General features: G+C 43.4%; 1 protein-coding gene and 1 long non-coding RNA gene across 6 annotated transcripts in view; one reads left to right on the forward strand and one right to left on the reverse strand.

The window, feature by feature from the left end:
- egr (TNF superfamily member 12 eiger) overlaps positions 1-27,736 on the forward strand; it is a 138,495-nt gene that overhangs the window by 43,249 nt on the left and 67,510 nt on the right. For 4 of the 5 annotated variants that reach the window (XM_080265987.1, XM_080265990.1, XM_080265989.1 and 1 more), the window contains exon 2: positions 16,055-16,090. The exons of the other annotated variant lie outside the window; for it this stretch is intronic. In XM_080265987.1, coding sequence (XP_080122113.1) covers positions 16,055-16,090 — 36 coding nt within the window. The remainder of the gene's footprint in view (positions 1-16,054; positions 16,091-27,736) is intronic. 5 annotated transcript variants of the gene reach the window in all.
- Positions 1-27,736, reverse strand: part of LOC145391387 (uncharacterized) — a 98,483-nt gene that overhangs the window by 1,200 nt on the left and 69,547 nt on the right. The gene's annotated exons all lie outside the window — the stretch shown is intronic.

A 27,736-nucleotide genomic window follows, 5' to 3' on the forward strand; every position in this document is an offset into this window, starting at 1 on the left:
CCCATCAACTTCCCTGTCTTCCTACCGCCCTTTTCTCTACCAGCCTGTCTATTTCCTCCTGCCTCCCTCTTCTGCCTACAACCTCTCCCTTTTTTTCTTCTTCTCCCTCCTGCCTGCATTCCCCCGACCACTACGTCAGTGTTGTGGAATGAGGGAGTCGTATGTGTCTCGCAGTGATGTACACTGACCCACCAGCATCCCTATACCTCCCTGCCTACCTTCACATCTCCTTACCTACCACTCTACCTCCCTCCCTACCTTCCCACTTCCCTGCCCACCTTCCCACCTCCCTGTTTATCTCCCTACCTACCCCTATGGATTTCCTATATCCTTCTCACTTCCTTACCTACTTTTCTACATGCATTCCCACCTGCTTCCCTCCCCATCTTTACATCTTCCTGCCTACCTACCTATCTCCCCATCTCCTAACCACTTGCCTTTCTCCCTTCATCCCTGCTTACCTTATACTCTCCTTGCCTATTTCCTCACCATCCTATCTACGTCCTTACTATCCTGCCTACCTCTTTACTACCCTACCTACTGTACCTGCCCGTCCACTTGCCTAGTCACTTATCTGTTAGCCAACCCGTCTGTATCCTCACCTACCCTCGACCCTACTGCCTCCCCCACACCTGTCTCACCAATACAGTGCCTCATACACCTGCCTCACCCACACCAACACCTGCCTAAATCAAACTGCCTTACCCACACCTACCTCACCAACATCCTGCCTCACACACAATCTGCTATCCCATACATACCCCTCTCCCCCCCACATCTGCCTTACCTACAACTGCTTACTCACATCTGCCTCACTCACACCTGCCTCCTTTCACATCTCCTTCCTTCACCCACACCTTCCCTCCCCCCCCCTCTCTCTCTCTCTCCTTCCCTATATGGTCTCTTCCCCTGAGTGATTTAGGACAATTCACTTTTACCTTGGCCTACCTGAGTACCTTATGGCCCGTCACAGGTACTACCACAACAACTACCACTACTACCATAACCACCATCGCTACCATAACCACTACCACAACTATTACTACCACTACTACTGCTACTTCTACTACCACCATGACCACCACCACTACCATAACCACTACCACAACTAACCTCACTACCACAACATCACCGCAACTACCACCACTGCTAGAACTACCATCACTACCAATAATAACATCACTGGCACAGCACTACCACAACTACCATCACCGCCAAAACTACCATAACTGCCACAACCACTGCCATAACACAACAACAACTACCATCATTGCAAAAAAATTACTATCGCTACCACATCTACTGCCACAACTACCATCACTGCCACAAACACTACCACAACTACCATCACTACCAAAACTACTATTACTACCACAACTAAAGCCACAACCACAACTACAACTCACAGGGGAAAATAAAGAACTCTGAAAACATCGGAAGTGAAAATCTACATTGACGTAAATTCTGACTGTCATTCTTTTTCAAATTTATCTCAATATGGAGAGAGAGAGAGAGAGAGAGAGAGAGAGAGAGAGAGAGAGAGAGAGAGAGAGAGAGACCAACCTCATCCAGTTCAAAATATCTCTCCTCAGCTGAATAAAATCGTCTGCAAGTCTGATGAATAAAGTGGAAGAATACGTCATCCACCCACCCACATAATCCACCAATTCATCCACTTTTTACTCATCTTCCCACCTGCCAACCTAATCCTTCATTCACTCACTACCTCTTCCAACTACTCACTTTATAATAAACTGATTTGCCCACCTACTTATTCACCTACCTACCTACCCATCTACGTACAGAACAGTACTTGGTTACTCAGCTACCTACTCATTCATCATCATCATCATCATCATCAGTATCGATAATAACATCATTATCATCATTCAAAATATCACACATAGTTAATTAACTCTCTCTCTCTCTCTCTCTCTCTCTCTCTCTCTCTCTCACACACACAAATACACTTCTTTCCTCTCCCTCCCTCCCTCCCTCGTTTGCCTCTCAACACCTGATAATAAATACCCATGCTCTCTCTCACTCTCTCTCTCTCTCTCTCTCTCTCTCACTCTCTCTCTCTCTCTCTCTCTCTCTCTCTCCTTTTGCCCTAAAAATTCCCAGTCCCATTAGCATTTACTTTCTCACTCCACATTCACTTCTCAATTCCCAGACATTCACTCTCACCTCCACCCGTTCACCTTCACAAATGTAGAGGATCAGTACCTTATAATCCTCTTTAACTTAATCCAATCCTCTTAATAGGCAAAGTCAATCCCTTGTAACTCGATCTAAACCTTTTCATAATCAAATCCCATATTCTTAATCCCCAATAGCTTGAGTATTTATAAAAGTCGATCACTTTGCACGCGATCCAATCCTCTTAATATCAACCACCCTTTTCTTGATCCCTTTCAGTTCGAGCAAATCCTCTTCAACCTCTTCAGCCCAGAGACGGGTATTTTCATCTTATTTTGGTAAACACTGGAAGATTTTACACACCTTACTACTACCGGTCCTGTAAGAAAGTGCAAAGCTAAGGTGAATGAATGAAAGTCCACTTGTAAGATGAATGAATGTAAGAGTCAGATGATGAATAAATGTATGAGAGTCCACTTCCAAGATGAATGAATGAGACTGAAGGTTGCATGGAAAACAATGGAAGAGGTCATTGTGCTGAAGGGGTTAATGGGAATAGTTTCAAGCGCCTTGCATACGGGAGGTGGTTCCTATGGGCAAAAATGGCCCGGAGAAAGCACAAACAAAACAACAAACAAGTAAACAAACGTCATCGTAAGGAAGGGGTGCTATTGTTTTCCTATACATTGTGCTTATGATCATTGTATGCACACTCGTCGAAATTTCTTGACAGGGATTGTTGGTTAATTTTTTTGGAGTAAACATTGCAGGTGTGGAAATCTGAAGACGAAAACAGATGGGGAAAAATAAGACACTTCTGAAACCAGGGAGACGATTACGCTTACACGAGATATGGGGTAGTGTGTGTGTGTGTGTGTGTGTGTGTGTGTGTGTGTGTGTGTGTGTGTGTGTGTGTGTGTGTGTGTGTGTGTGTGTGTGTGTGTGTGTGTGTGTGTGTGACAATAAGTGAAAAGGCTTGTGAACGCCAAAAAAAAAAAAAACTACCAACACATGAGCCAATGAAAGCCAACCAGGTATCTTTATCCAATTCTCTCTCTCTCTCTCTCTCTCTCTGGCGGCACTCACACCTCGTCCACACTATCAAAACACCCCCGCTGCTATCAGGACGGCCCGCTCTTATCTTCTGAGTGGTGGCGCTCTGAGTGGGTTGATGAGCAGTGACCAATGGCTCGACGAGGCTGGAGAGAGAGAGAGAGAGAGAGAGAGAGAGAGAGAGAGAGAGAGAGAGAGAGAGAGAGAGAGAAAGAGAGAGAGAGAGAGAGAGAGAGAGAGAGAGAGAGAGAGAGAGAGAGAGAGAGAGAGAGAGAGAGAGAGAGAGAGAGAGAGAGAGAGAGAGAGAGAGAGAGAGAGAGAGAGACAGAGAGAACGACAGTTGGCACGCACCTGCTCATGTCACCTCTCCCACGTTAAACCCAAATCCACCTTCCCCACTTTTTTTTTATGTCCTCGTAGTGAAGAGGTTAAAACGCTCTCCCCCTGTCCCTGCTTTTACCCCCACCATTATACATTAATTTTTAGAGATATATTTTAATTTTTAGGACAGGAAGTAGGTAAACAGATATATACTTCTTAAAGGTCCTTCTACTCTCCCCCTCCTCCTCCTCCTCCTCCTCATCATCATCATCATCATCATCATCATCATTATCATCATCATCATCATCACCATATCCTCCTCCTCCTCCTCCTCCTCCTCCTCGGTATTGGGCACATTCGTAAGACCTTTTGAGGCAATACTCGTCCTTGCTACTCATCCTCCTATTGTACTTCCTCTTTCACTTCTCCTTTGGCAGTGCAACACTCACTCTGCAACTTTCAAGGCGGCCACATGAATAGGAAGTGTTGGCTTAAAATGTATGACTATTAATAAAAATGACTAATCCATTCAGAGACGAAAATAGAGTTGGGGGAAAAAATATGAATGACGAATATATTTGGATACGCTGCGAGAGAGAGAGAGAGAGAGAGAGAGAGAGAGAAAGAATATGTTACAAGAGAGAGATTAATACTGCATATGAATAACAAGACAAGGCCGCATATAATTCTCTCTCTCTCTCTCTCTCTCTCAAAGGTTTTCTACTTGTACTTCCTTCATCCTCTCTCCCTCTCTTCTCCACGCTCACTCACCACTCCTCACTCCTGCCGTTCTTCCTGTCCACCCTTTCCTTTTCCCCTCCTCCAACCCCTCTCTCCCCTCTACCTCACCTTTTCCATTCCCCCTCCTTCCTCTCTCCTTTTCCTCCCCTCACACCCTCCCACTGTTCTCCTTCCTTCCTCCTCTTCTTTCCCTGTCCTGCCTCCCAATTATATATTCTTTCCTCTTTCCTCCATATTTCTTCCCCTCTCTCTCACCTCATACTCACTCCTCCATCCCATCTCTCTCAGTTCCTCCCTGTTTCCCTTTCCTTCTCCACTACTCCCACCCCCCTTCACCACACATCCCCCCTCCCCTCTCCCCTCCTTCCCTCTCTCCTCTCTCCCCCGCAACTAAATCACTCTATGCCGGTTGGCTGTGGGGAGCCATAAGGTCGACCCCCTGCTACTGCAACGAGAGAGAGAGAGAGAGAGAGAGAGAGAGAGAGAGAGAGAGAATAACAATGTTAAAGGATAATAAGGAAACATTTTTAAAGGAAAGAGACTATGATAAAAAAAAAAAAAATCTGAATCGGGGAGAAGACCAAAACAAATAACAATTCCGATTAAGACAATAATATCTTGAAACATTTTCAATTAATATGAGAAAAAAATATTAAACCAATATGGAGTAAAGCACATCACAGAAAAAAAATTATTAACAATGAAAATATACTAAAAACAGATCTAACTGATTTTACTGGGAATCATAAGAAAAATAAATTGACGAAAAAATCATTATAAAATCATAATTAAAGTATGAAAATCGACAGAAAAAACGAGGAAAATTATGCAATGAAGAAAAGGAGCAATACTTAATAAGGACACGATAATTAATGTAGTGATGAATTAATATATATATGAAAACTTTTATTTCTAGGAACCACGATTAAATAAAAGGGAAATAAAAATGGACTAAAACAAAGAAATTAAATATAACAGAAAAAAATAATTGTAAAGCAAAGGAAAGATGATGTCAAGTAAAAACAAAGATAAAAAAGGGAGTGGACACGAAAAACAAGGAAAACCTTTAAATGAGCAAAAGGAAGAATCTATACAAAGGCACCAGACAAATATAAGAAAAAGAAAGAATAGAGAGAGAAATTTAATATGCTTCAAATTAACAGACATGGAAATGGAAAATTATATATAAGAGAAGAAAGTGAGACAATCAGATATATGACAACGAGAAAGGCAAAACTAAAGTGATACAATCGTAAAAAATAAAAAAGTAAAATAGGGGACGTAAAATCAAACGAGAAGACATGGAAAAGAGGAATAAAATGGAACAGTAAAGGAAAAATATATAACAAAGCACGAACAAAGAATGAAGGAATGAGAAAAAAAACGATAAAAAAAGAATGAAGGAATGAGAAAAAAAAAATTGATTAAAAAAAAGTGAAGGAAAGAAACAAAAACTCATGAAAAAAGAATGAAGAAAAAAAATCAATGGATAAAAAATAAGAATAAGGGAAGAAGAAAAAAGCACATTAAAAATAGAATGAAAAATAAATCTCAAGAGAAAAAAAGACTGAAGGAAAGACAAAAAATTAGGTAAAAAAAAAAGGGGTGAAGGAAGGAAATAAAAACTAAAAAAAAAAAAGTGTGGGATACAAAGAAAATTCAATAAAAACAGGATGAAGAAAGAAAATAACTCAGAAAATATATATATAAAAAAAAGGATGAGGGAAAAATAATACACATCACTCTTGCCAAAAACTACTTAACACAGCTATTTTTTTGTTTTTGCTTTTTTTCTTACCTGTTAACAAAATCATCAGATAATACCGTAACCTGTACCTCCAACAGCCACCACCCACTCATTATTCTCGCTTTTTTTTTCTTTAATCTTGTTTTGCTGTCTTTAATACCGTGTTCCTCGCTTTAATCTGATTTTCCTATCCGTAATACTGTGTTGCTAACTTTAATCTTATTTTCCTATCTCTAATCCTGTTTCCCAATCTTTAATATTACTTTCCTGTCTTTAATTCTGTTGTCCCATCTTTAATATTGTTTTTCTGTCTTTATTTTTGTTTTTTCCTACCTTTAAACTTTTCCTTGCTTTATCGTTTTCCTATCTTTAATCTTGTTTTTCCTATCTTTAATCAGGCTTTTTTCCTATCTTCAATATTGTTTTTCTGTCTGTTCTCTCTTTTTCCATCTCTTTTTAAAATGTACAGACAAATTCATTCTACAATACCCTAAAATTAATATCACAAATATATCACAAACTCTCTCTCTCTCTCTCTCTCTCTTTCTCTCAGTGTGGAATGTGAGGTATCCAAGAGGGCGTTGGCTTACCCTAACTGGTTCCAACTCACCAACAGGAGGGAGTGGGTGGGTGGGGTGGGGTGTGTGTGTGTGTGTGTGTGTGTGTGTGTGTGTGTGTGTGTGTGTGTGTGTGTGTGTGTGTGTGTGTGTGTGTGTGTGTGTGTGTGTGTGTGAGAGAGAGAGAGAGAGAGAGAGAGAGAGAGAGAGAGAGAGAGAGATTATGTGGGTAAAGGATGCAGTAAGTGTATGGGAAAGTGGAGGGTGGTGGTGGTGGTGGTGGTGGTGGTGGTGGTGGTAGTAGTAGTAGTAGTAGTAGTAGTAGTAGTAGTAGTAGTAGTAGTAACAACAATAATAATAATAATAAAAATAATAATAATAATAATCACTTCGTCCACAGCTGACATATACAGTATCACAATTTAAGCTTTTACCCAAGAGGTAAATAAAAACATAATTATAAACACTCTTACATGTTCACGTCAAGAATATTTATAGATACGGTAGGAGTAGTGGAGATGACAGGCTCACAAACAGAGGCTGACACTTGCACTAGAGAGCTGGACTAAAATGGGATAAGAGTGTGTGGACAGACGGGTGCTGCTTGCCCGCCTTAAAGGGTTATGCATATAGTTAGTGAGTTCAGTGGAGCAGTGTTCAGTGAAAGGATAGGAGCTAAGGGTTGGTTAATTCTCTCCCTCTCTCTCTCTCTCTCTCTCTCTTACACACACACACACACACACACACACACACACACACACTACTGAAATTGGTGTCGGTGGGGGCAATGTGCTATGCCTGATACGTAATTTTGTTAGCAAGGTCAGTAAACTGTGTGTGTGTGTGTGTGTGTGTGTGTGTGTGTGTGTGTGTGTGTGTGTGTGTGTGTGTGTGTGTGTGTGTGTGTGTGTGTGTGTGTGTGTGTGTGTGTGTGTGTGTGTGTGTGTGTGTGGTAGAACTAGATTTTTCTAAGGTGCTGTGACAGATGAGACGAAGTACTTGAGAGGTGAAGGTAGATGTTTGGGGGGAGAGAGAGAGAGAGAGAGAGAGAGAGAGAGAGAGAGAGAAAATGCTGTTGGACGATTTAAGATGATAATTAATTTCCTCAACCCCTTCACGACAAGAGGTAAGCTGAATAAAATCATCTAGGGTTGGCAAAGAACAGAATGGAGTGGAGTGGAGTGATGATAGTAGGATGATGTGGAGGCAAAGTGAATCTGGTGGAATAGGCTGATTAAAAACAAAGGTGGAATATAGATGAAACGATACAATGTGGAGGTGGAAGAGTGGAGGTTATGGAAGAGTGGAAGTAGTGGAATAGTGCTAGTTGTGGAAGAGTGGGAGCAGAAATAAAGAGAGAGTGGAAGAGTGGGAGCAGAGGAAGTAATGGCAAAGTGGAAGGGTGGCGGTATAGTGGAAGAGGGGACGAGTGGAGGACGACAGAAGTTTAAGTGGAGTAATTCATGGATAATAGTGGAGGTTATGTGGAGGTAAAAATGACGTACAAAGAAGGCTGGGTATGGCAGACTAAAAGAGTGGAGAAGTAAAACAGAAGAGATGCAAAAATTCAACAACAACAACAAAAACAATAATAATAATAATAATAATAATAAGAAGAAGAAGAAGAAGAAGAACAATCATCATCACCATCATCATAATAACAAGTAATAAAAAAAATAAATAATAATAATAATAATAATAATAATAATACATGACAGACCACGAGCGGGGTGGGCGAGCTGGGTCAGGGGTGAAGAAGGGTGGAGAGGTGTGGAGGCTGAGGGGTGAAGAAGGCTGGAGGGGTGTGGAGGCTGAGGGGTGAAGAAGGCTGGAGGGGTGTGGAGGCTGAGGGGTGAAGAAGGGTGGAGAGGTGTGGAGGCTGAGGGGTGAAGAAGGCTGGAGGGGTGTGGAGGCTGAGGGGTGAAGAAGGGTGGAGAGGTGTGGAGGATGAGGGATGAAGAAGGGTGGAGAGGTGTGGAGGATGAGGGGTGAAGAAGGGTGGAGAGGTGTGGAGGATGAGGGGTGAAGAAGGGTGGAGAGGTGTGGAGGCTGAGGGGTGAAGAAGGGTGGAGAGGTGTGGAGGCTGAGGGGTGAAGAAGGGTGGAGAGGTGTGGAGGCTGAGGGGTGAAGAAGGGTGGAGAGGTGTGGAGGCTGAGGGGTGAAGAAGGGTGGAGAGGTGTGGAGGATGAGGGGTGAAGAAGGGTGGAGAGGTGTGGAGGATGAGGGGTGAAGAAGGGTGGAGAGGTGTGGAGGATGAGGGGTGAAGAAGGGTGGAGAGGTGTGGAGGATGAGGGGTGAAGAAGGGTGGAGAGGTGTGGAGGCTGAGGGGTGAAGAAGGGTGGAGGAGTGTGGAAGCTGAGGGGTGAAGAAGGCTGGAGGGGTGTGGAGGCTGAGGGGTGAAGAAGGGTGGAGGGGTGCGGAGGCTGAGGGGTGAAGAAGGGTGGAGGGGTGTGGAGGCTGAGGGGTGTGGAGGCTGAGAGGTGGACGAACACTGAAGTGGAGTGGAAGAGATGAGAAAAGGTTGACTGAAGTGGATGATAAAATGTGCAAGAAAAAATAATAATGACAAAAAACAGATTAGGTGGAGGCGGTGGAATAAGGTGGAATAAAATTAAACTGGTGATGAGTGGAAGAAAATTGGCAAAAATAAATAAATAAATAAAAATAAACATACCTAATAATTCAGTATGGCTCATGAGTGGAGAATAGGGACCTGGGGTGGAGGAGAGAGACGGTGGAGGGGTGGATTAATGAAGAAGTGGAGTGGAATTAAGAAGTAGAAACGGTCTATTCCACAAGACAGCTGAGGTGGAAAGGGGTCACAGGAGAAGGAGGAGGAGGAGGAGAGAGAATGTGGAGAGGTGTGGAGTAATACAGAAGTGGAGTGGAATGGAAATGTGAAGGTGAAGATTAAGCGCACATGAGATGCAAAAATAATGGCAGATGACAAATGAGGTGGAAGAGAGGTCAGGGGTGGTGGAGGCGAGTGAAGAAGGTGGAGGAGAAGCAAGGTGGACGGCTGGACTAAAACATAAGTGGATAAGAGTGGAAGAAATAAAGATAAAAAAAATAATGGCAACTGAAAGATGAAGTGGATGAGGGGTCAGAGGTGGAGGAGGAAGGGGAGAGGGAGGGAGGGAGGGAGGAGATGGAGGTGGTGGAGGTGGATGGCTGCCAAGAGAAAGTGGTGGAGTGTGTCACAATGCCGCCTCCAAGCACACACACACACACACACACACACACACACACACACACACACACACACACACACACACACACACACATTTGGAAGAACATGGGCACCGCACACACAAGCACATTTATGGCTATTACACTGAGGTCATTTTTAAGCTCTGATATTGCCTACAACGATGCCACAGATATTCTCACCTGCTAGGTAATTTTAGGCAATACTGTCATTAACTTGCAATATTCTAAAAACATATATCTTTAAGGTAACATGAATGGCCGGCTCTTAATACAAATAATTCTCTCTTCACCTTTCCTCTACTTCCCAGTCTTCTTCAATCCACTCAATTTTCAGTTTCCCTTCTTTTTTAAGCTATTCCTACTTTCCACATCCTTTTCCAAATCACACACCGACAAATACACCCACACCCACACACACACCACCATCCACCCCCCCCACACAAAAACACCCACCCACACACCCACAGCCACCCACCCACACACACAAGAACACACCCACACTCACTTCCATACCCACTCACCCTCCCACACCCATACACAACCACAAAACCATCCTCAAACCACAAACCCACCACCCACAAACCCCAGCCACCAGCCAAGCACCTCTGCACAATGGGCGAGGGCAGTAAAGCTGATTGGAAGGATTGGTTTGCGGTGAGAAGTGGAGAGGATCATGTCGGGTACCAATCGCCTTTAAGAGTTTCTGGAGATCTGTGAAAGCACGAAATTTACACCAGGAATTCAGTGCTTTATATTTATTTATTTCCTTATTTATTTATTTATTTATTTATATCAAATACATACTTTCTGTTTTTCGTGTTATTGTGGATTTTTCCTTTCGTTGTTCATTGACTACTTTCTTTTCTTCGTGTCATTTCTATATATATATTTTTTTTTTAACATCGTCGTCTCCTGGTTTCTGCATGTTCATTCTCTCTCTCTCTCTCTCTCTCTCTCTCTCTCTCCTTACTTATTCATATGTAAATGTCTTTGTTAATTCTCCCTCCTTGCCGTGTCATTCTCTCTCTCTCTCTCTCTCTCAAAATATAAATCCATGAATAAAAGACCCATTACACTAAAAGATTAAAACGCGGCTCTTGTATTTAAGTAATTATTCTATTACGGTAAAGGAAAAAATTAAGAAAAATGCTTTGGGTGATTCGGCCATTTGGAGAGAGAGAGAGAGAGAGAGAGAGAGAGGTGGTTGGGTGGGGAAAGACAGGGAGACCAAGAACATGAGATAAAGGAGGAGAGAAAGGCCTTTAAAAAGAGAACGTGAAGGTGTGGCCTTTCCCAACTTTTATCGATAATTACTGAAGCAGAACGTGATGATGATGATGATGATGATGATGGCAGTGATTACGATGATGATGATGACAGTGATTACTATGATGATGATGATGATGATGATGGCAGTGATTACGATGATGATGAAGGCAGTGATTACTATGATGATGATGGCAGTGATTACTATGATGATGATGACGATGATGATGATACGGTAATCCTCACATCTTCAGGCTGCTTTAATAATATGGAAGTACATGAGGTAGTGCTGAGTGCCATGGGAGAAGTCGTTACTGAGTAGGGACACAAATTACTTGGGATCCTAAATTTACAAGCCAACTCTGCTACGATGAGATGTCTGGTAATAATGGAAAGAAAAAAGAAACTAAAAATAAGGTTATTAAAAAATATATATGTTGGTTTTGAGAGCTGGAAAAAAAGGCATAAACCCCTTAAATACGAAAAGGCCTTTATTTATGCTATTCTTATTAAGCTGAGAGAGAGAGAGAGAGAGAGAGAGAGAGAGAGAGGCTGAAACTGGGTGAAACGTGGTGAAACGGGGGGCTCCCTTACAAACAATTGGTCATTAGTGTTATTGTACTCTCTCTCTCTCTCTCTCTCCCTTCCCTTCCCTTGACCCTCTCCCCCCAGTGGATGACCTTGGCCCGGGCCTGGCCTGACCACTTTTAGTACCACAAGCAAGGTCATTCTCTCTCTCTCTCTCTCTCTCTCTCTCTCTCTCTCTCACGTTCCTTACTTAACCTGTCCCTTCTCTTCTTCCTCCCACTCCATTTTTCTTCTCTACCTCCTCCTCCTCCACTTTCATCGCTCTTCACCTCTTTTCCTTTCCTCCTCCTTTCTTCTCTCCAGCTTCACATATTCTCTTTCCTCCTTCCTCCAAACAATTTTCCTCTTTTCTTCTCTCCCCACATCCTCTCTCTCTCTCTCTCTCTCTCTCTCTCTCTCTCTCTCTCTCTCTCTCTCGGTCTGCTCAAATTACTCCTCCTGTGCCTAAGCTGACGTTAATGAGGGTAATATTGAGGGTATATGATGGCTGGGGTGATTATTTGTGAGTCTAAATGGGTTATTTAGAGAAGGAGAGTGTAAAGTTAATTTGTTGCAGATGATGGGGGATTACTTGGAGAGAGAGAGAGAGAGAGTCGTCCAGTTTGGCCCAGGTATATTATGATGAGGTCATGTTCAGGGTCACAGGTCAGGAAGAGGGGGTCATTTCCTCTCTCTCTCTCTCTCTCTCTCTCTCTATATATATATATATATATATATATATATTTGTATACATCAATATATCTTTATATAAAGATCTAAATATATCTATCTATCTATCTATCTATCTATATGTAAATCTATATATATATATATATATATATATATATATATATTTTATCTCCCCGTTCATTCCATCTATCTATGGACCTATCTCATTCAGCATCTTTATCTCCCATTTTTCACAACCACTTTCTTCTATTCTCTTATCTTCTCTAACCTCACCACCTTCCTTGCCCACCACTCGCTTCCTCTCCCTCTTTATTTATTTTCCCTTTTCTTCCTCCGTTCGCCTCATCCTTCCATCCATCCATCATCAAAATCAATACCGTGAAATCAGGAGCGTAGGAACCCAAACCAAGACAGTTCAGTTCCGATATTTAAGATGGCGACTAATTTGAGCAGTGAACCCCAATCAACCAGTGGACATGAATCCTACTGGGACACATCTACTAGGACGTCTTAACCAACTAAACCACCAGGTGTTCTTCTGTCAGCTATATGGATACCACCCAGCGTGCTAAAATTGTTTCCAGGAGTACAAGATACAATTCGCCTTGTCACTCGGAGTGGTCACTTGTAGGTGGCACAACATCGACTGAATGGATGGTGGACACCCCCCACGTACCACTGTTACATGAGCCACCTTCCTCACTCCACTCTAGTAGTCTGGTCAAGATGTGTAGAAATAAATTTGCAAGAAAGAATAGATTAATTATTATGCCGGGCAAACTTATAAAACTCTACGTTTGTAGAATGCCACATTCTCTCTCTCTCTCTCTCTCTCTCTCTCTCACACACACACACACACACACACACACAAAGGTATTCTCGTAGGATCAGGAGGCTCCGTTAGTAGTTTCCTACATCAACAACAGCATACTCCTTCCTTTCCCACAGCCCCACATCAACGACAACATACCCCTCCCCTTCCCACACAACCCCACATCAACGACAGCATACCCCTTCCCTTCCCACACAACCCCACATCAACGACAGCATACCCCTCCCCTTCCCACACCCCCACATCAACGACAGCATACCCCTCCCCTTCCCACACCCCCACATCATGTAAATCAATGCCTGTTTGCTACCATATCCGGCGCGGAGGACAAGGCAAGCAGGGGGGGCAGGGGGGGGAGGGAGATGGAGGGAGGGGGAGGGTCACTGGGGGTCCTACCTGACTGCTTAATTGGGGACGTGTTATATTCTGGTTTACTTCCTGGGTACACTGATGCTGACTGATTGCTGCATCTCTCTCTCTCTCTCTCTCTCTCTCTAAGGCGCCTGGTGGTCTAGTGGTATTATGCGTGTGTCCGAATAAGTGGTGACCTACTGTATACTGCCACCAAGGGGGTAGGTTGGTCATCTACACAAGAATGGGTTTTCAAGCTGCTTGGCCAATTTCGTAACACCTTTTCCTCAGATATTTATTACGCACATTATACTACAAAAAAATCTTGTAGGCTGTTCATGCAAACTATGTCGATAACAATAAGCAATTAAGAATATATAAATGTCGTAAAGATAAATAACTAAGGAAGAGGGATTACGACGCCTGCAGTGCCAGGAAGAATATGACCCCTCCCCCCCAAAAAAAAATGCATTAACTCATATTCAATCTAGTTTTTTTTTTTTTTCAATCACGAGCGTAGGAATGCTGGGCTAGGCTACTCTGTCCCGACGTTTAAGGTGAGAGTGACTAGCATCCCTCATCCCTGCGTGAAAACCGTATACCTTTCCTACTATGCTACTCTCCCTCCTCTCCTCCTTCCTACTCTCCACCTTCTCCACTTCCCTCGCCCCTCTCCTTCCCTACTTCCTCCCCTTCCTCTAGTTTATTCGTTGTCTGGTCTTCCTATCACTCCCCGTTCCTCTCCTCCCGACTTCCATCTCCTCACTTCCTTTCCTTTCCCTTTCCATCTCTTCCTCCCTTTTCCTCTCCCTTTCTATCTCACTCTCCCCTTTCCTCTCCCTTTGTATCTCATCCCCCCCCTTTCCTTTCCCTTTCAATCTTATCCTCCCCCTCAACCTCCCCCTCGTCCTTCCCTTCCCCATCTGTTTCTCATCTTGCCCTCTCCCTCCCATCTCTCTCTCCTCCCTCTCGTCCTTCCCTTCCTCTTCTGTTTCTCCTCTTGCTCTCTCCCTCCCACTTATTTCTCCCCCCTCTCACATCCCTCCCCATCCCACTGCTCCGCCACTACCATAAAGATACATTCATATACACTGATATACATGCCCATTTGTCAAGCTATTTATATGTGTACGGAGATTAAGCTGTGTGTGTGTGTGTGTGTGTGTGTGTGTGTGTGTGTGTGTGTGTGTGTGTGTGTGTGTGTGTGTGTGTGTGTGTGTGTGTGTGTGTGTGTGTGTGTGTGTGTGTGTGTGTGTGTGTGTGTGTGTGTGTGTGTGTGTGTGTGTGTGTGTGTGTGTGTGTGTGTGTGTGTGTGTGTGTGTATTCGGGCGGTGAAAGCAAACATCCCTTCATATATAAGACTCATTCATTAATAAGTCTTATTCAATTAGTAAGTATTCATAATAATAATAATAATAATAATAATAATAATAATAATACACGCACTCTTATCTGTAGTGTGTGTGTGTGTGTGTGTGTGTGTGTGTGTGTGTGTGTGTGTGTGTGTGTGTGTGTGTGTGTGTGTGTGTGTGTGTGTGTGGAGGGGGTATACCTTTAAGAGTATGACCTCTACCTTCACCCTTCCCCTGCCCTTCCCCTCCCTCCCCTACCCCCACCCCTCCCCTCCCCTCCCCTCACATGTTGAACCTGACCTACATATTACACCTAACCCCTTCCCCCCTCCTTCTTCCTCCTCTCCTTATACCTCCATCATACTCTCTCTCTCTCTCTCTAAACACCCCTCGTAACCATTCGTCATCATTAATATCTTCTGGTAGGCGAAAAGGCATCTGGTGTTGAAATGGTGACAAATGATGATGGTGGTGGTGGTGATGAGAGGAAGGGATGGTGGTGGTGAGTGTGGCAGATGGTGATGATGGTAGAGTTGGTGGTGGTGAGAGGAAGCTGTAACAATCGAGGTGTGTGGTGGTGGTGGTGGTGGTGGTGGTGAGAGGAAGCAGTAACAGAAGAGGTGAATGATGGTGATGATGGTGGTGAAAGATTAGACACAGGTGGTGATAGCGGTACAAAGGAATACAAAAGGGGTACAAAGTAAACACCAGACAACCTAATAGTTCTTTCAGGACTGTTTGTTAATGAATGACCTACGACTAAACCATTTAAGACAAGGACACCAAATTAGAAACCCTCTTCCCAGCTGCCATCCACCAATCCCTCCAGTGAAAGCCGGCAGGAAAAAAATGAGAAGGATCACTACGCAGCTTAGAAACACTGTAGCCTGATGCAAATCTTATAGGAAAAGATGAGCTGAAAACATATTCTCCTCTGTCTTAACCTGTACGGGAAAGTAAACCAAGGCAACAATTCTGTACTTACAAAACGATCTTATTCTGTAGTTGCACCATCCATGACCTGGAAAAAAAAAAAAAGTTAGAAAAGTACTATACAGAAGTGAACATGTTGGGCTCAAATTTTGTGATGATGATGATGATGATGATGATGATGACACAACTAGATGCTAATATTACCCTTACATGGTTAACTTAGGCTATACAAGAAACAGTAAAAGCAAATGCCACAGTTCTAATATTAAAGCAGACCCTTCCTTTTGATTTTCAGGTGGGGATCCCGACAATCGCCAACCTTACAACACAGGTGAGGTTAAAAAAAAAAAAGAGAGAGAGAGAGAGAGAGAGTTCAATGAGGTGTGTTTATAATTCCGACAGAAAGTACAGAATACACACTACTTTTCCCTGCAGCCCTCCTACGTGTCATGCACCTTCACCTGTCACCACTTCAGCGCTAATACCCACCATCCGTATTCAATAAACGCTAGCGTCTTACTTTTATAGTATGTTGGTGGTTTTGTGGAACAGGAGTTACTTTTGTTTCAAGAAAATTCAAACAAACGAATGTCCCCCCGGCGACCTATCAGAAAGCAATCAACTTTTCTACTCTCTCTCAGTATCACCTCCTCAACTCCCCACTCTGGTAGTCTCTCTCTCTCTCTCTCTATCTCTCTCTCTCATCACCTCACATCCCCACTCAGGCACTCTCTCTCTCTCTCTCTCTCTCTCTCTCTCAACATCACCTCCTCACATCCCCACTCAGGCACTATCTCTCTCTCTCTCTCTCTCTCTCTCTCTCTCTCTCTCTCTCTCTCTCTCAGTATCACCTCCTCACCTCCCCACTCAGGCACTATCTCACACCGTCTCACACTATCCTCCTCCTCTTTCAAACGCTCTTAAGACCCTGGATACCTTAAGGCACATTCCTGAGGCGCATGAGCCGAAAATAAACCCTTAGCGTACTTCAGGAGGGGTGGGGACGTTTATGAGTAGGGACAGATATGAAGAAAGGAATTTATTTTGCTCTGGAGGTTATATTTCCTGTTTCTCCTCCTCACAGGGTGCAGCGTCATGCTAAAGATGGATGGACAGACATGCACAGATGGTAGATAGCCTGAAGGAGAGAGAGAGAGAGAGAGAGAGAGAGAGAGAGAGAGAGAGAGAGAGAGAGAGAGAGAGACTTATCTGAGCCAGAGGAAATACAAGTTGCACAAGCAGGGTTTAAGGAGGCGTAAATCCGGGTCTCATTATGGCTCTCACGCTTGTCAACAAAGGGGGCGCCGCTGGTAAGAGGAAATGTCCGCCATATTGGATCCAAGACTCATAAATACGATGAGGAGAGAGACGAGCACTCCTCTCTCTCTCTCTCTCACACACACACACACACACACACACACACACACACACACACACACACACACACACACACACACACACACACATACACACAAACACACACACACACAATGCAAACAAACTAGCCAAGTTGAACTGAGAACCTCTCTTCCTCTCTCTCTCACGATCAAATACTATTTTTTTTATTCATTTGTTTTTCCTTCCTCTGTTTTGTTATTAAAAAAAAAAAAAATGAGCGAAGTAGAGACTGGGACCGGGACCTCTCTCTCTCTCTCTCTCTCTCTCTCTCTCTCTCTCTCTCTCTCTCTCTCTCTCTCTCTCTCTCTCTCTCTCACGATCAAATATACAAACACAAAATTAGCGAAGTAGAGACTGCCCACCCCTCCCTCCCTCTCTCTCTCTCTCTCTCTCTGATGGCCAAATATGCAAACACAAATTAGTGAAGAGGGGGCAGGGAACGGATCGACTCGGGGGGGATAGCGCAAAGGAATGAAGGTTTAATGCCTCCAACAAGAGAGAGATTAAGGAAAGGCTTTTGGCGGATGTGAAGGAGGGAGGGTGGTGATGTCTGGAGGTGTTTTTAGCGGATGTGAAGGAAGGTGGGTGTTAATGTCTTGAGTGTTTGGCGGATGTGAAGAAGGGAGGGTATTAGAGTCGGGAGGTGTGTTTGGTTGGTGAAAAAAAAAGAAAAAAAAAAAGATCATCCTAGTCGGGAGGTGTGTTTGGTGGATGGAAAGAAAGGAGGGTGTCAAGAGCTTGGAGGGGATTTTGTTAAATTTCATTACGAGGATGTTATAATTACCTGCACCGTCAGACTAGGTGAATAAGGGCAATGCGTGCATATTTTGTTAGCTCCGCCAACTGAGTTGAAGGAGGCTATGTATTCAACCCCAGTTGGTCTACAAGGTATTTCAAAAGGTTATTGATGCATTTCAGTGAAATTTTGTGGATATGTGGATCATGGGCCAATAAAAAGTTTACTGATTTTTGGCAGTGATCTGAGCTCTAACTCCAGTTCAGGACTTTTTTTTTTTTGTTTAAATTCTTCACAAGATATCTCGAAAAGTTATTGATAATTTCAATGAAATTTTGTGGATATATGGGCCATGTGCCAAGAAACAGTTGATTAAGTTTTGGTGGTGATCTAAGTCGTCTGATACAGACGCTGGCGGATGCATGCACCCACTAAGTGCTGCACTGTTGTTGTTACTGATGATGGGGAAAATGTCAACATAAACTTTCACTGCACTCACACCATTAATTCTACAACACCCAGCTTCACAGGGTATACTCTCATGGCCATTTCGTATCCCCCATCACAGTTCCGCATCTCCCCAGCCATTTCCATCTCCTCCATGCCCATTTCCTTATCCCCACACGTTCATTCTTGGAGGAAATATTAAAACAAACCTTCGATGCACTCAAACCACCAATCCCACCACACCCATTTTCACTTGGTACACTTTCCTATCCCTGCCCTACAACCCACCTAATTTCCAGCCCATCCCACCCAGTCCTTTCCTCACCACAGACATTTCTTTAACACCTCTGACGGCTTCGTGGTCGGCAAACGCACTGTTTATTTCCATCTTGCTATTTGATGGTGATTTTATGTCGCTTGGGATGGATTTCTGAACAGGAAGGATTACATACAGCCTTCAACGACATCTTCATCACCAAAGGATTATGCTAAGCTGAAGAAAATCACCTGGTATAGTTCTTTCATGTTACCTTGGCTCAGATTTGCCTCCCCTTGAGTCTTACTTCACATACCACAGCGGCAGAAAAAGAAAATGCTATGATTGCATATCACTTCCATAGTATTCATCGTGACCACCTTTATACTCTAGAATCCACTATCACAACTCTGATTTCAAGGTGCAGAGATGGCAATTTAAGGTCAAGTTAGAATAAAGGGGGTAAAGCAACAACAATTTTATACATGAAGAAATTACCCTACCAAAGACGAGACGAGTAAAGTCCTTCATTGCAATACGTTTCTCCCGAGCCGAGTAAAATCGCAAGGTCAATAATATATAAATAAATAAATAAATAAACAGAAGAGGTCATCGAACTAAACATATAAATAAGGATGTCTGTAATATGTTATAACTGTACGAACAAACGCACCGTCAATGTACACTTTCGCTAGAACATCAAGAACAAGAACACCAACAATAGCAACAATCATTTTATCAACATTGTTATTTCTAAAGCAAAATTTATCACAAACAGTACAGTCAACAATAAAATGAATTAATACTGTCATCATTTAAATAAAAAAACAAAACTCGAGGGCATAAACACGCCTTATTTTTCGACCATCTATGAGCCATCAATTTACCAAATCAATAAAGACAACAACAATGAAAATAATAATAAATAATAATAATAATAATAATAATAATAAAACCATTTTAATCTACGTCATATCTATCTCCATTTCATAACAACTTACCAACAAACACATCTTTCATACGTTCACATGTAATTATACACACACATTCTCTCTCTCTCTCTCTCTCTCTCTCTCTCTCCAGCACACATCACCCGTCAGTCACAGTTGTAGGCCAATCATGTACAATTACTCTGGAGAAAAGAAACTGGCAGTCATCTTGTCCGTCTCTCTCTCTCTCTCTCTCTCTCGTAGGGTGCCCCGGCTAGTCTATCTTAGTCCAGTATATTTAAGAGTAGATGACCTGCCTGTTCCCCTTGGTGGCATTTCATCATCGAAAAACCTTCAGCCACATCTCATCATAAGTATGTATATAGGAAATGTACTCTCTCTCTCTCTCTCTCTCTCTCTCTAATTCACTTCTGTACATCCCCAAATTCGACCACAAAATGGCTAATTCAGCCTATAACAAAATGCGTTGTATCTCTGTCTGTCTGTCTGTCTCTCTGTCTCTCTCTCTCTCTCTCTCTCTCTCTCTCTCTCTGTTTCCGCCTGTCACCTCTCATCAGCACCGCGGAATGCGCCCATCGTCACGTTCTGTTGATGTAATTGCCGCAAAAAGCACGCTGCAAAGGGGTGAAGTCAGCGCTGATATGATTTAATAACCCCACTGTTGTTCATTAAAGGTCGTGCCCTGGGGTGGGGATGGGGGTGGGGATGGGGGTGGGGGAGGGGTGGGAGTGAGAATGAGGGTGGGGGTGAGAATGGGGGTGAGGGTGAGGGTGGTGTGGGGTGGGAAGGGGACAGCTTGATATTGTGGGTTATCTTGGAGTCCTGTGAAGGCTGCTGCGGGCAGGGAGTGGCAGAGAGGTGGGGGATAAGGAAAGGGAATTGAGAGAAGGGAGGAAAGGGGGGCAGAGGAGGGGAGGGGAGGGGAAGTGGGAGACACGGGAGGGAGGACTGTTATGGAGAAGTATCTAATGTATTGTGGTGTGTTATGTTGGTATGGCACAAAGCGTCCTTACTTATGTCTGCCTAAGTGTTGTTTAACCCAGGAGACGCGAACCTGGGACAAGAATAGTTCAAAAGGAGGACACGAAGGCTTAGCAGTAATGTATAAAATGGGTGGGAGGAAAAATACAGGGAAGGTCTCAAGAGCCTATCCCCTTCAGTGTGGTGTAGGGATTTCTTGTAGGCCTGTAACTGATACCCTGAATCCTTGACCATAATGTTCATAAAGACCTGCACCGCAATGCCTGTACGATACTCCACATTATACTTATCACTGGCTCCCTTATCGTAAATATCAGCTATGTCATCCCATCGCATACTGACTTGTGATGGGATCTAGAGGAACTGTCCATCGGCTCCCCTCTCCTGAATCAAATTATGCAATTGTTAGGCAGCAAAACATGACTGCTTTTCTTCGCCACACAATTCCCGGAATGCTGTCTGCGAGTTTCAACTATCTGTGGACTTATGTTAAAACTACATGTATCTGCAAAGCAAAGGCTACTTCAGTAAGCTCGGTTTGGATACTACTGGCCTAGTTATGCAATCGCGGTTTACCTCAAGGACAGTATTACCATCTTTTTCTGTAACAGCAATGCCGCGTCCAGACCGGCCAGTATTCGTCTGTACAGATCCATCAGTGCAGATTACGTGGGTCATATGTGTATGTGTTTCCGAACCTGTCATTATAATATCCAGCGCTACTTGTTGCAGGCCATGTGGATGTACTCGCCGTGAAATATGGCAAATTAATCATTGTTACTCAATCAGGTGACGTCCTCTTATAATTTATGCTTGCGATTCTGACCATTTTATTCAAAGAAGTAGTTGTTTTAGTGAGAAGGCTATACATAACGCCTCTACTTCGAACATTTTCTCCAAATCCAAATAAAACTGTTCGTAAACAGCAGAGATCGACTAAATAATGTCATCGGAGTGAAGGGGTCATGCGCTTTCCTGCGTTCTTCTCCCATACAATTGGGCCACTTGTCACTATAACTGGTTAGTGGAAAAGTTGATAACCGAGCACGCATGCAAAAACTGAACACACACACACACACATCTTTGTATTCCGTTACCAGTGAGTGAACATATATACGGTAAAGCCTCAACGCATCCAACAGCCAAGGTCATTCTGGTGTTCTGGTGTGGGACCCTAGCAACCTCTTCATCCACGTAGAGAGTGTGCGTGTGCTGGGGGCGATTTGTATCAGTCTCCCCACTCCTGTCACACTCTTTCCCTCACTTGCCCTCCTCTCCAGCCACATTTTACCTCAAAGCTTTCTCATCCTTTCTGTTTTCTTCATTTTTTTTTTATTACATTGCAAAGGAATGGTGTCTACCACAAAGGAAAACTTTCTGTATGAAAAGTCAGGCATGTGGGGTTTTGAGAGAATTCGAAAACCTGAACGATGAATTAATGGATGAACAAGTAATGGTTGTATATGCCAGTAAAGGGGTTATGAGTATGGGTGTACGAGTTATAGATGCATGGGTTATAGGTCCTGGCAAGTGACTGCGGACCAAGAGGCATTTGCTCCTGCTGGGGGCTCTCTGTTCCACCCTCGCATCTCAGTCCTTTGCAGCTATACGGGTTCGGTTTGAATTATCTCGCAACTGCAGCAGTATGTATGGGGAATCTGTTTACACATTCGACTGCGCAACATAGCACCAGTGCCATCGGTGTCAAATTTTATTCTTATAATTAAATTTCATGTGTTGGAATTGCTCGTTAAAGATGGCCAATTTTCAGCGATTCATATTTCCCCCCCCCGCCCGCTTATAACAGCCTGCAATAGCTTTTGCATCACTGCACGGAAAATTGTAAATCGATGCCAATGATACATAATTTGTTGAGGAAAACGGATTTTATGCTATATCTGATTGTTCAAATGAAAGCCGTTTTTCAACCTCGCCTCCCGCTGCTGGAAAACGAGGAACAGCTGTCTGGACGTTGAACAACCCACGCCCTACACGTTCTGCATAAAATCAGTGGGGACAATAATAATTATCAGGGGCCAAAATACCCCTTTGGAATATTTCGATCGACATGAAACTAAAACAGGCCCATCTGTGATCTAATTGCAACCATCCTGCTAAGTTTCATCATAATCCTCTTTCCAATTTCGTTTGCGCTACACACACACACACACACACACACACACACACACACACACACACACACACGATTACAGTTTATAGAAACTATGAGTTTTTGGACGCATTGCTACATATATAAACTAAAATTATGTCTACAAGCTCTATCCCGGCTTTGTATCTCTAACTATGAAGAGGGTCCAAGTATGTCCGAGACTGTGGCATGCTCAAATATACACGGCTACAGTACGTGGTTATAAGTCATCCCTTTGAACAGGTCGCGGTGATGTTAAATCAAGACACACACTCTAGGTAGGTCTCCGACTTTCTGGGATCTCGTGTTGTCGCTTCTGCCTCCCTCCCACTACTGTATAACTGGCGAAATACAGCTGGAATTATAGTCCATCAGGTACAGGGGGTTGTCGGTACCAAAAAGATGGCAAAGGCTCATTGGTTTCATTTGAAAGGTATATTATTCAGGAACTCATTTTGCCCTGGTAGCAATCTGGATTTCACAGCTTTCATATTTTTTTCGCCTATTGACCAGACCACCTATTGGCGAATAAATCCCGCCAAATGCGGTAAAGCCTGTATGCGGTACATTCATATCAGAACCGCATGTCATGATTCTACATGGTATGTCAAGTGCCTTTTACTTTTTTAAGTTTTAATTATGGCCATTTAATGCTACTGTAGTAAAAAGTTTGGTCAAATCAAAAGATGTTGTACTTTTTGAGCCAACATTTTATAATGCCAATAATCTACGCATTGCTATATCTTTGCAATCAGATAAGTTATTGATATTTAAAATTACTGTTTTCATATTCAATACATCCATATTCAGACAGAGGGATCACATGTTGCAATTATTATTCAGCATATAATTATGACTGTATAGTATAGGTGACCATGGTGACACATATATACCAAAATAAGATTGCAAAAACTGACTATTCTAGTCAGATCTCATGATAAGCTGAGTTGGTATCTTGATTGTTACAATTTAGGAGGTTAAATGAATGAACTAGAACTAAACACCATCTTTAATTGAATATTGTTTCATTGCACTAGACACAGTATTAAAATGTACAAACAGACTACATAATGTTCTCAGTAATTCTTGTCATTTGCAATACTTTCAGAGTAATTCAAAGTCAAGTTCTTCCATTTCAGCATCATCGTCCATCACTTGTGGGTCATCGTCTTCATCATCCTGTGGCTGGTTGTCACAGTTTCTCAACATACATAGTTCAGAGCACTTCATGTTATTAACCATGCATGTACACTGTGGGAGGCGACATGACCTTGAACAGTTGCAGGCCAGGAGTTCCAATACAGAATTGGGTGCAGGAGCGCCATCCAGCCAGTCAATTTTCAATTCCTCTTTCCCATCTTTTGCTTCAACTTTCCAACCTCGACCTCTAGGTGATGGTACTTCTGGGTAAGCTTCCAGACTTCTTCGCCAAACACCGGCCTGATAGTTGGCCCTACATGCATGTTTATGAAGGGCGTCTGCACATGGTGGAAGCTGGTGCGGTTCAACACAGCCTTTCTTACTGCTGAAAAAATGATACCGCAGTTCATTTACTTTTCGAACGCTCGTTTTGGTTGCATACATTTGACATGTAAATGCCTCCAGGTTGTTACGAAGTGAGTCTGAGACATCCCACGCAGTTCCAAGATCTGCGAATGTGGACTGGAGCTCTGCGTCCTGCTTTAGCAGCTTGAGAGAAGCTATCTTTCCTCGGCCTGCAAGGGAGCTCACGCTGTCACATCCAGTGTATGCATGCATCCCAAGTAAAGCTTTGCATACCAATGGTCCTAGTGTAGTGTACACTTTCTGTACATCTATGTAAGATACCCTTGCCAAAGTTCCACACTTAAGATACAGGTGTGTATCTATGTCGTCACAGAATGCAAGTGCCAACAAAAACACATCTGTATCATCAGCTACAAGTACAACTGAATCAAATCCTGCACCTGCTGCATGTGCAGAGTGCAAGATAAGGCGGGTGTCTGCCTCCTCTTGAGATGAACATAGTTCGGGTACAAGAACACAGCCTTCATCATGCAGGATTTTGTAGCAGTTTTCCCCGCATGTGACATACAAACTTTTGTTTCCGAGTCGTTCGGTGTACTTTGCTTGTTTCCATTCTTGTATGAGAAAGTGAATGAAACTGGTCTTGTTTGGTGTAGCAGAAAGAAATTTTTGCGGTTGTACAACCGTTTGTACAAATCTTTTGATTTGACCAAACTTGGTGCTATAATGGCATTACATGAACAAAGTAAAAGGCACTTGACATAGCATGTAGAATCATGACATGCAGTTCTGATATGAATGTACCGCATACAGGCTTTACCGCATTTGGCGGGATTTATTCGCCAATAGGTGGTCTGTTCAATAAGCGATAAAAATATGAAAGCTGTGAAATCCAGACTGCTACCAGGGCAAAATGAGTTCCTGAATAATATACCTTTCAAATGAAACCAATGAGCCTTTGCCATCTTTTTGGTACCGGTTGGCTAAAAATGGGGGGTTCACCTGACGGACTATTAGGGTTATATACTGATGTTCAAGGTTTATCGTTCTATTTACTTATCCGTTCACTTTTTCAGTTAACGCATTTTGATGATTTTCGGAGCTTAGATGGCTACTGAGTGATTGGTTGAGAGATTCTGCTCTATGTCTGCGGATAATTAGTCACGGGCGAAATCTCTGTCTGTCTGTCTCTCTCTCTCTCTGCAGCGTCATAGTACAGAACTAAAGCTTTCTCTTCTTTTCTTCTTTTCAGAGTGTCCATCTTCTCTGCTGCTCGCCACTTTCATACCCCTTTGAAGTCCTTGAGATAAAGTTCTTTGTACCCCTTCCTAAGTGAACCGTTTGGGAATACACTTACACTCTAGCCTGGCTGGGAAGGAGCAAGAGTTACACCTCATTCTCGCCAATAAGGTTTAAGTGGATGAGCCAAACTGGGAATATGATACCAAAGGAAGCAACTGGTGATGATTGTGGTAGGGGTGGTGGCTGCGGTAGGAGTGGCAGTTGTGGTGGTAGAGATGGTAAATAGTGACAGGAATGGTATTCTTGGCAGGAGCGATGGTTGTGGTAGGGATCAAGGTTGCAGTGTTTTTTTTTTTGGGGGGGGGAGGGGAGGGGGGAAGGAGTGGTTACTGTGGTGCTAGAAATGGTAAATATAATGGTGCTTGTGGTAGTAATGGTGGCTGCAGTATTTGTGCTAAGGGCAGTCGTCGTGGTACTGATGGTAGTTGTGGTTGGGGTCGTAGTATTTAGGGGTGGTGGTGGTGGTGGTGGTGGTGGTGGTGGTGGTGGAAGAAAGGCCTACTGTTTCATAATATTAGATAAGCGAAGTATGGTACCTAATCTAGTAATAATGGTAGTAGTTCAGGTAGGGATGGTAGCATTAGGATATGAAGCCATGTGGTTGTTGTGGTAGGTGTTATGAGAGAGAGAGAGAGAGAGAGAGAGAGAGAGAGATATGAGGCAGTGGGGGAGGGCAGGAGAAAAGACAGGGGAATATGAGCATCGTGTGTGTGTGTGTGTGTGTGTGTGTGTGTGTGTGTGTGTGTGTGTGTGTGTGTGTGTGTGTGTGTGTGTGTGTGTGTGTGTGTGTGTGTGTGTGTGTGTGTGTGTGTGTGTGTGTGTGTGTGTGTGTGTGTGTGTGTGTGTGTGTGTGTGTGTGTGTGTGTGTGTGTGTGTGTGTGTGTGTGTGTGTGTGTGTGTGTGTGTGTGTGTTTAAGAGAACCCAAAGCTTAAACGGGGGAGAAGAGGATTAGGGGAGGGATGGTGTGGACGGGGAGTAAGATGCAAAATGGGAGGGGGGGGGAGACTGGGAAGGGGGTAGTGGGGGAGTGAAGGAGGAAGGAGCAACGCGCATTGGGGAGGAAGGGAGAAGAGGGAGAAGGCAGTTCGGGAAGGAATGAGGTAGGGAGGAGGGGAGGAGAAGAAGAAGAAGAAGAAGACAGCTGAGGGGTAGGGGGAGGTGGGGAGGAGGAGGAAATGGCATAAGAGAGAAGGAGAGGCGTAAGGAAGGAAAATTAGGAGATTTGGAGAGAAGTGAAGGAGAGAAAGTAGGGAGTGGAAGAATGAATGTCGGAGAAAGGGAGGATGTGAATGAAGAGAAAGGAGAAAGAGTGGAGGGGAGAGGGGAGTGAGAGGGTGAGTGTGGGAGGGTGTATGAGGGAGGGTAGGCTTAAGAAGAGTTAGGGAGAGTTAAAAGTGTTAGTAAAGATGACAAGTTGTGGAGGAGGAGGAGGAGGAGGAGGAAGAGGAGGAGGAGGAGGAGGATATTATGGTAGTGGTGGGGTGAAAAATGTAGAAAATAATTTAAAAGGAAAAACAAGAAAGAAGTGAAAGAAGGAAGAGAATAAGGAGGACGGAAAAAGAAATTCGTATATTTGAAAGTGAGTGAGAGAGAGAGAGAGAGAGAGAGAGAGAGAGAGAGAGAGAGAGAGAGAGAGAGAGAGAGAGAGAGAGAGAGAGAGAGCAATCACTTAAAACACCACGCAATAAACCTTGAGGTAAATGGACACACACACACACACACACACACACACACACACACACACACACACACACACACACACACACACACACATTCCTTCCCGTTTAAGGTGGGCACGCAGCAATCGTCTTGCTACACAATCTCACCTTTTTCCTGTACAATTTTCTAATGCACGAGTTAGCTTTTACAGTCCTCTTAATCTCCCACGCACACAACTGATCAACTCTGGAATTGCCTACCTCAATCTGTCTTTCCCAGTGCCTACGACCTCCAATCTTGCAAATTTTTTCACTATAATATTCTTTTTACTTTGGCTTTTTCTACATTATTTAACTCAGGAAAAACCTCTCATGTAAACGTTCAAATCTTTATCTATTCCCTCCGGATCAAAATATTCCTTCTAAACGGAATAAATTAATCTGAAGGCAGGAACAGTAAAGCAGAAAATATATAACCATAATATCCACATTCCTCGAACTGAGCGGGATTTGATTTTGGTCTTCAGCTCAACCCCTTTTTTTTTTTCTCCAGAAGTGTCAAATTATATAGCCTCTCATTCTTTATTATTTAT

The sequence above is a fragment of the Coenobita brevimanus genome, chromosome 18 (assembly GCF_032717465.1).
Source record: "Coenobita brevimanus isolate Jiangsu-jjx chromosome 18, ASM3271746v2, whole genome shotgun sequence".
NCBI lineage: Eukaryota > Metazoa > Arthropoda > Malacostraca > Decapoda > Coenobitidae > Coenobita > Coenobita brevimanus.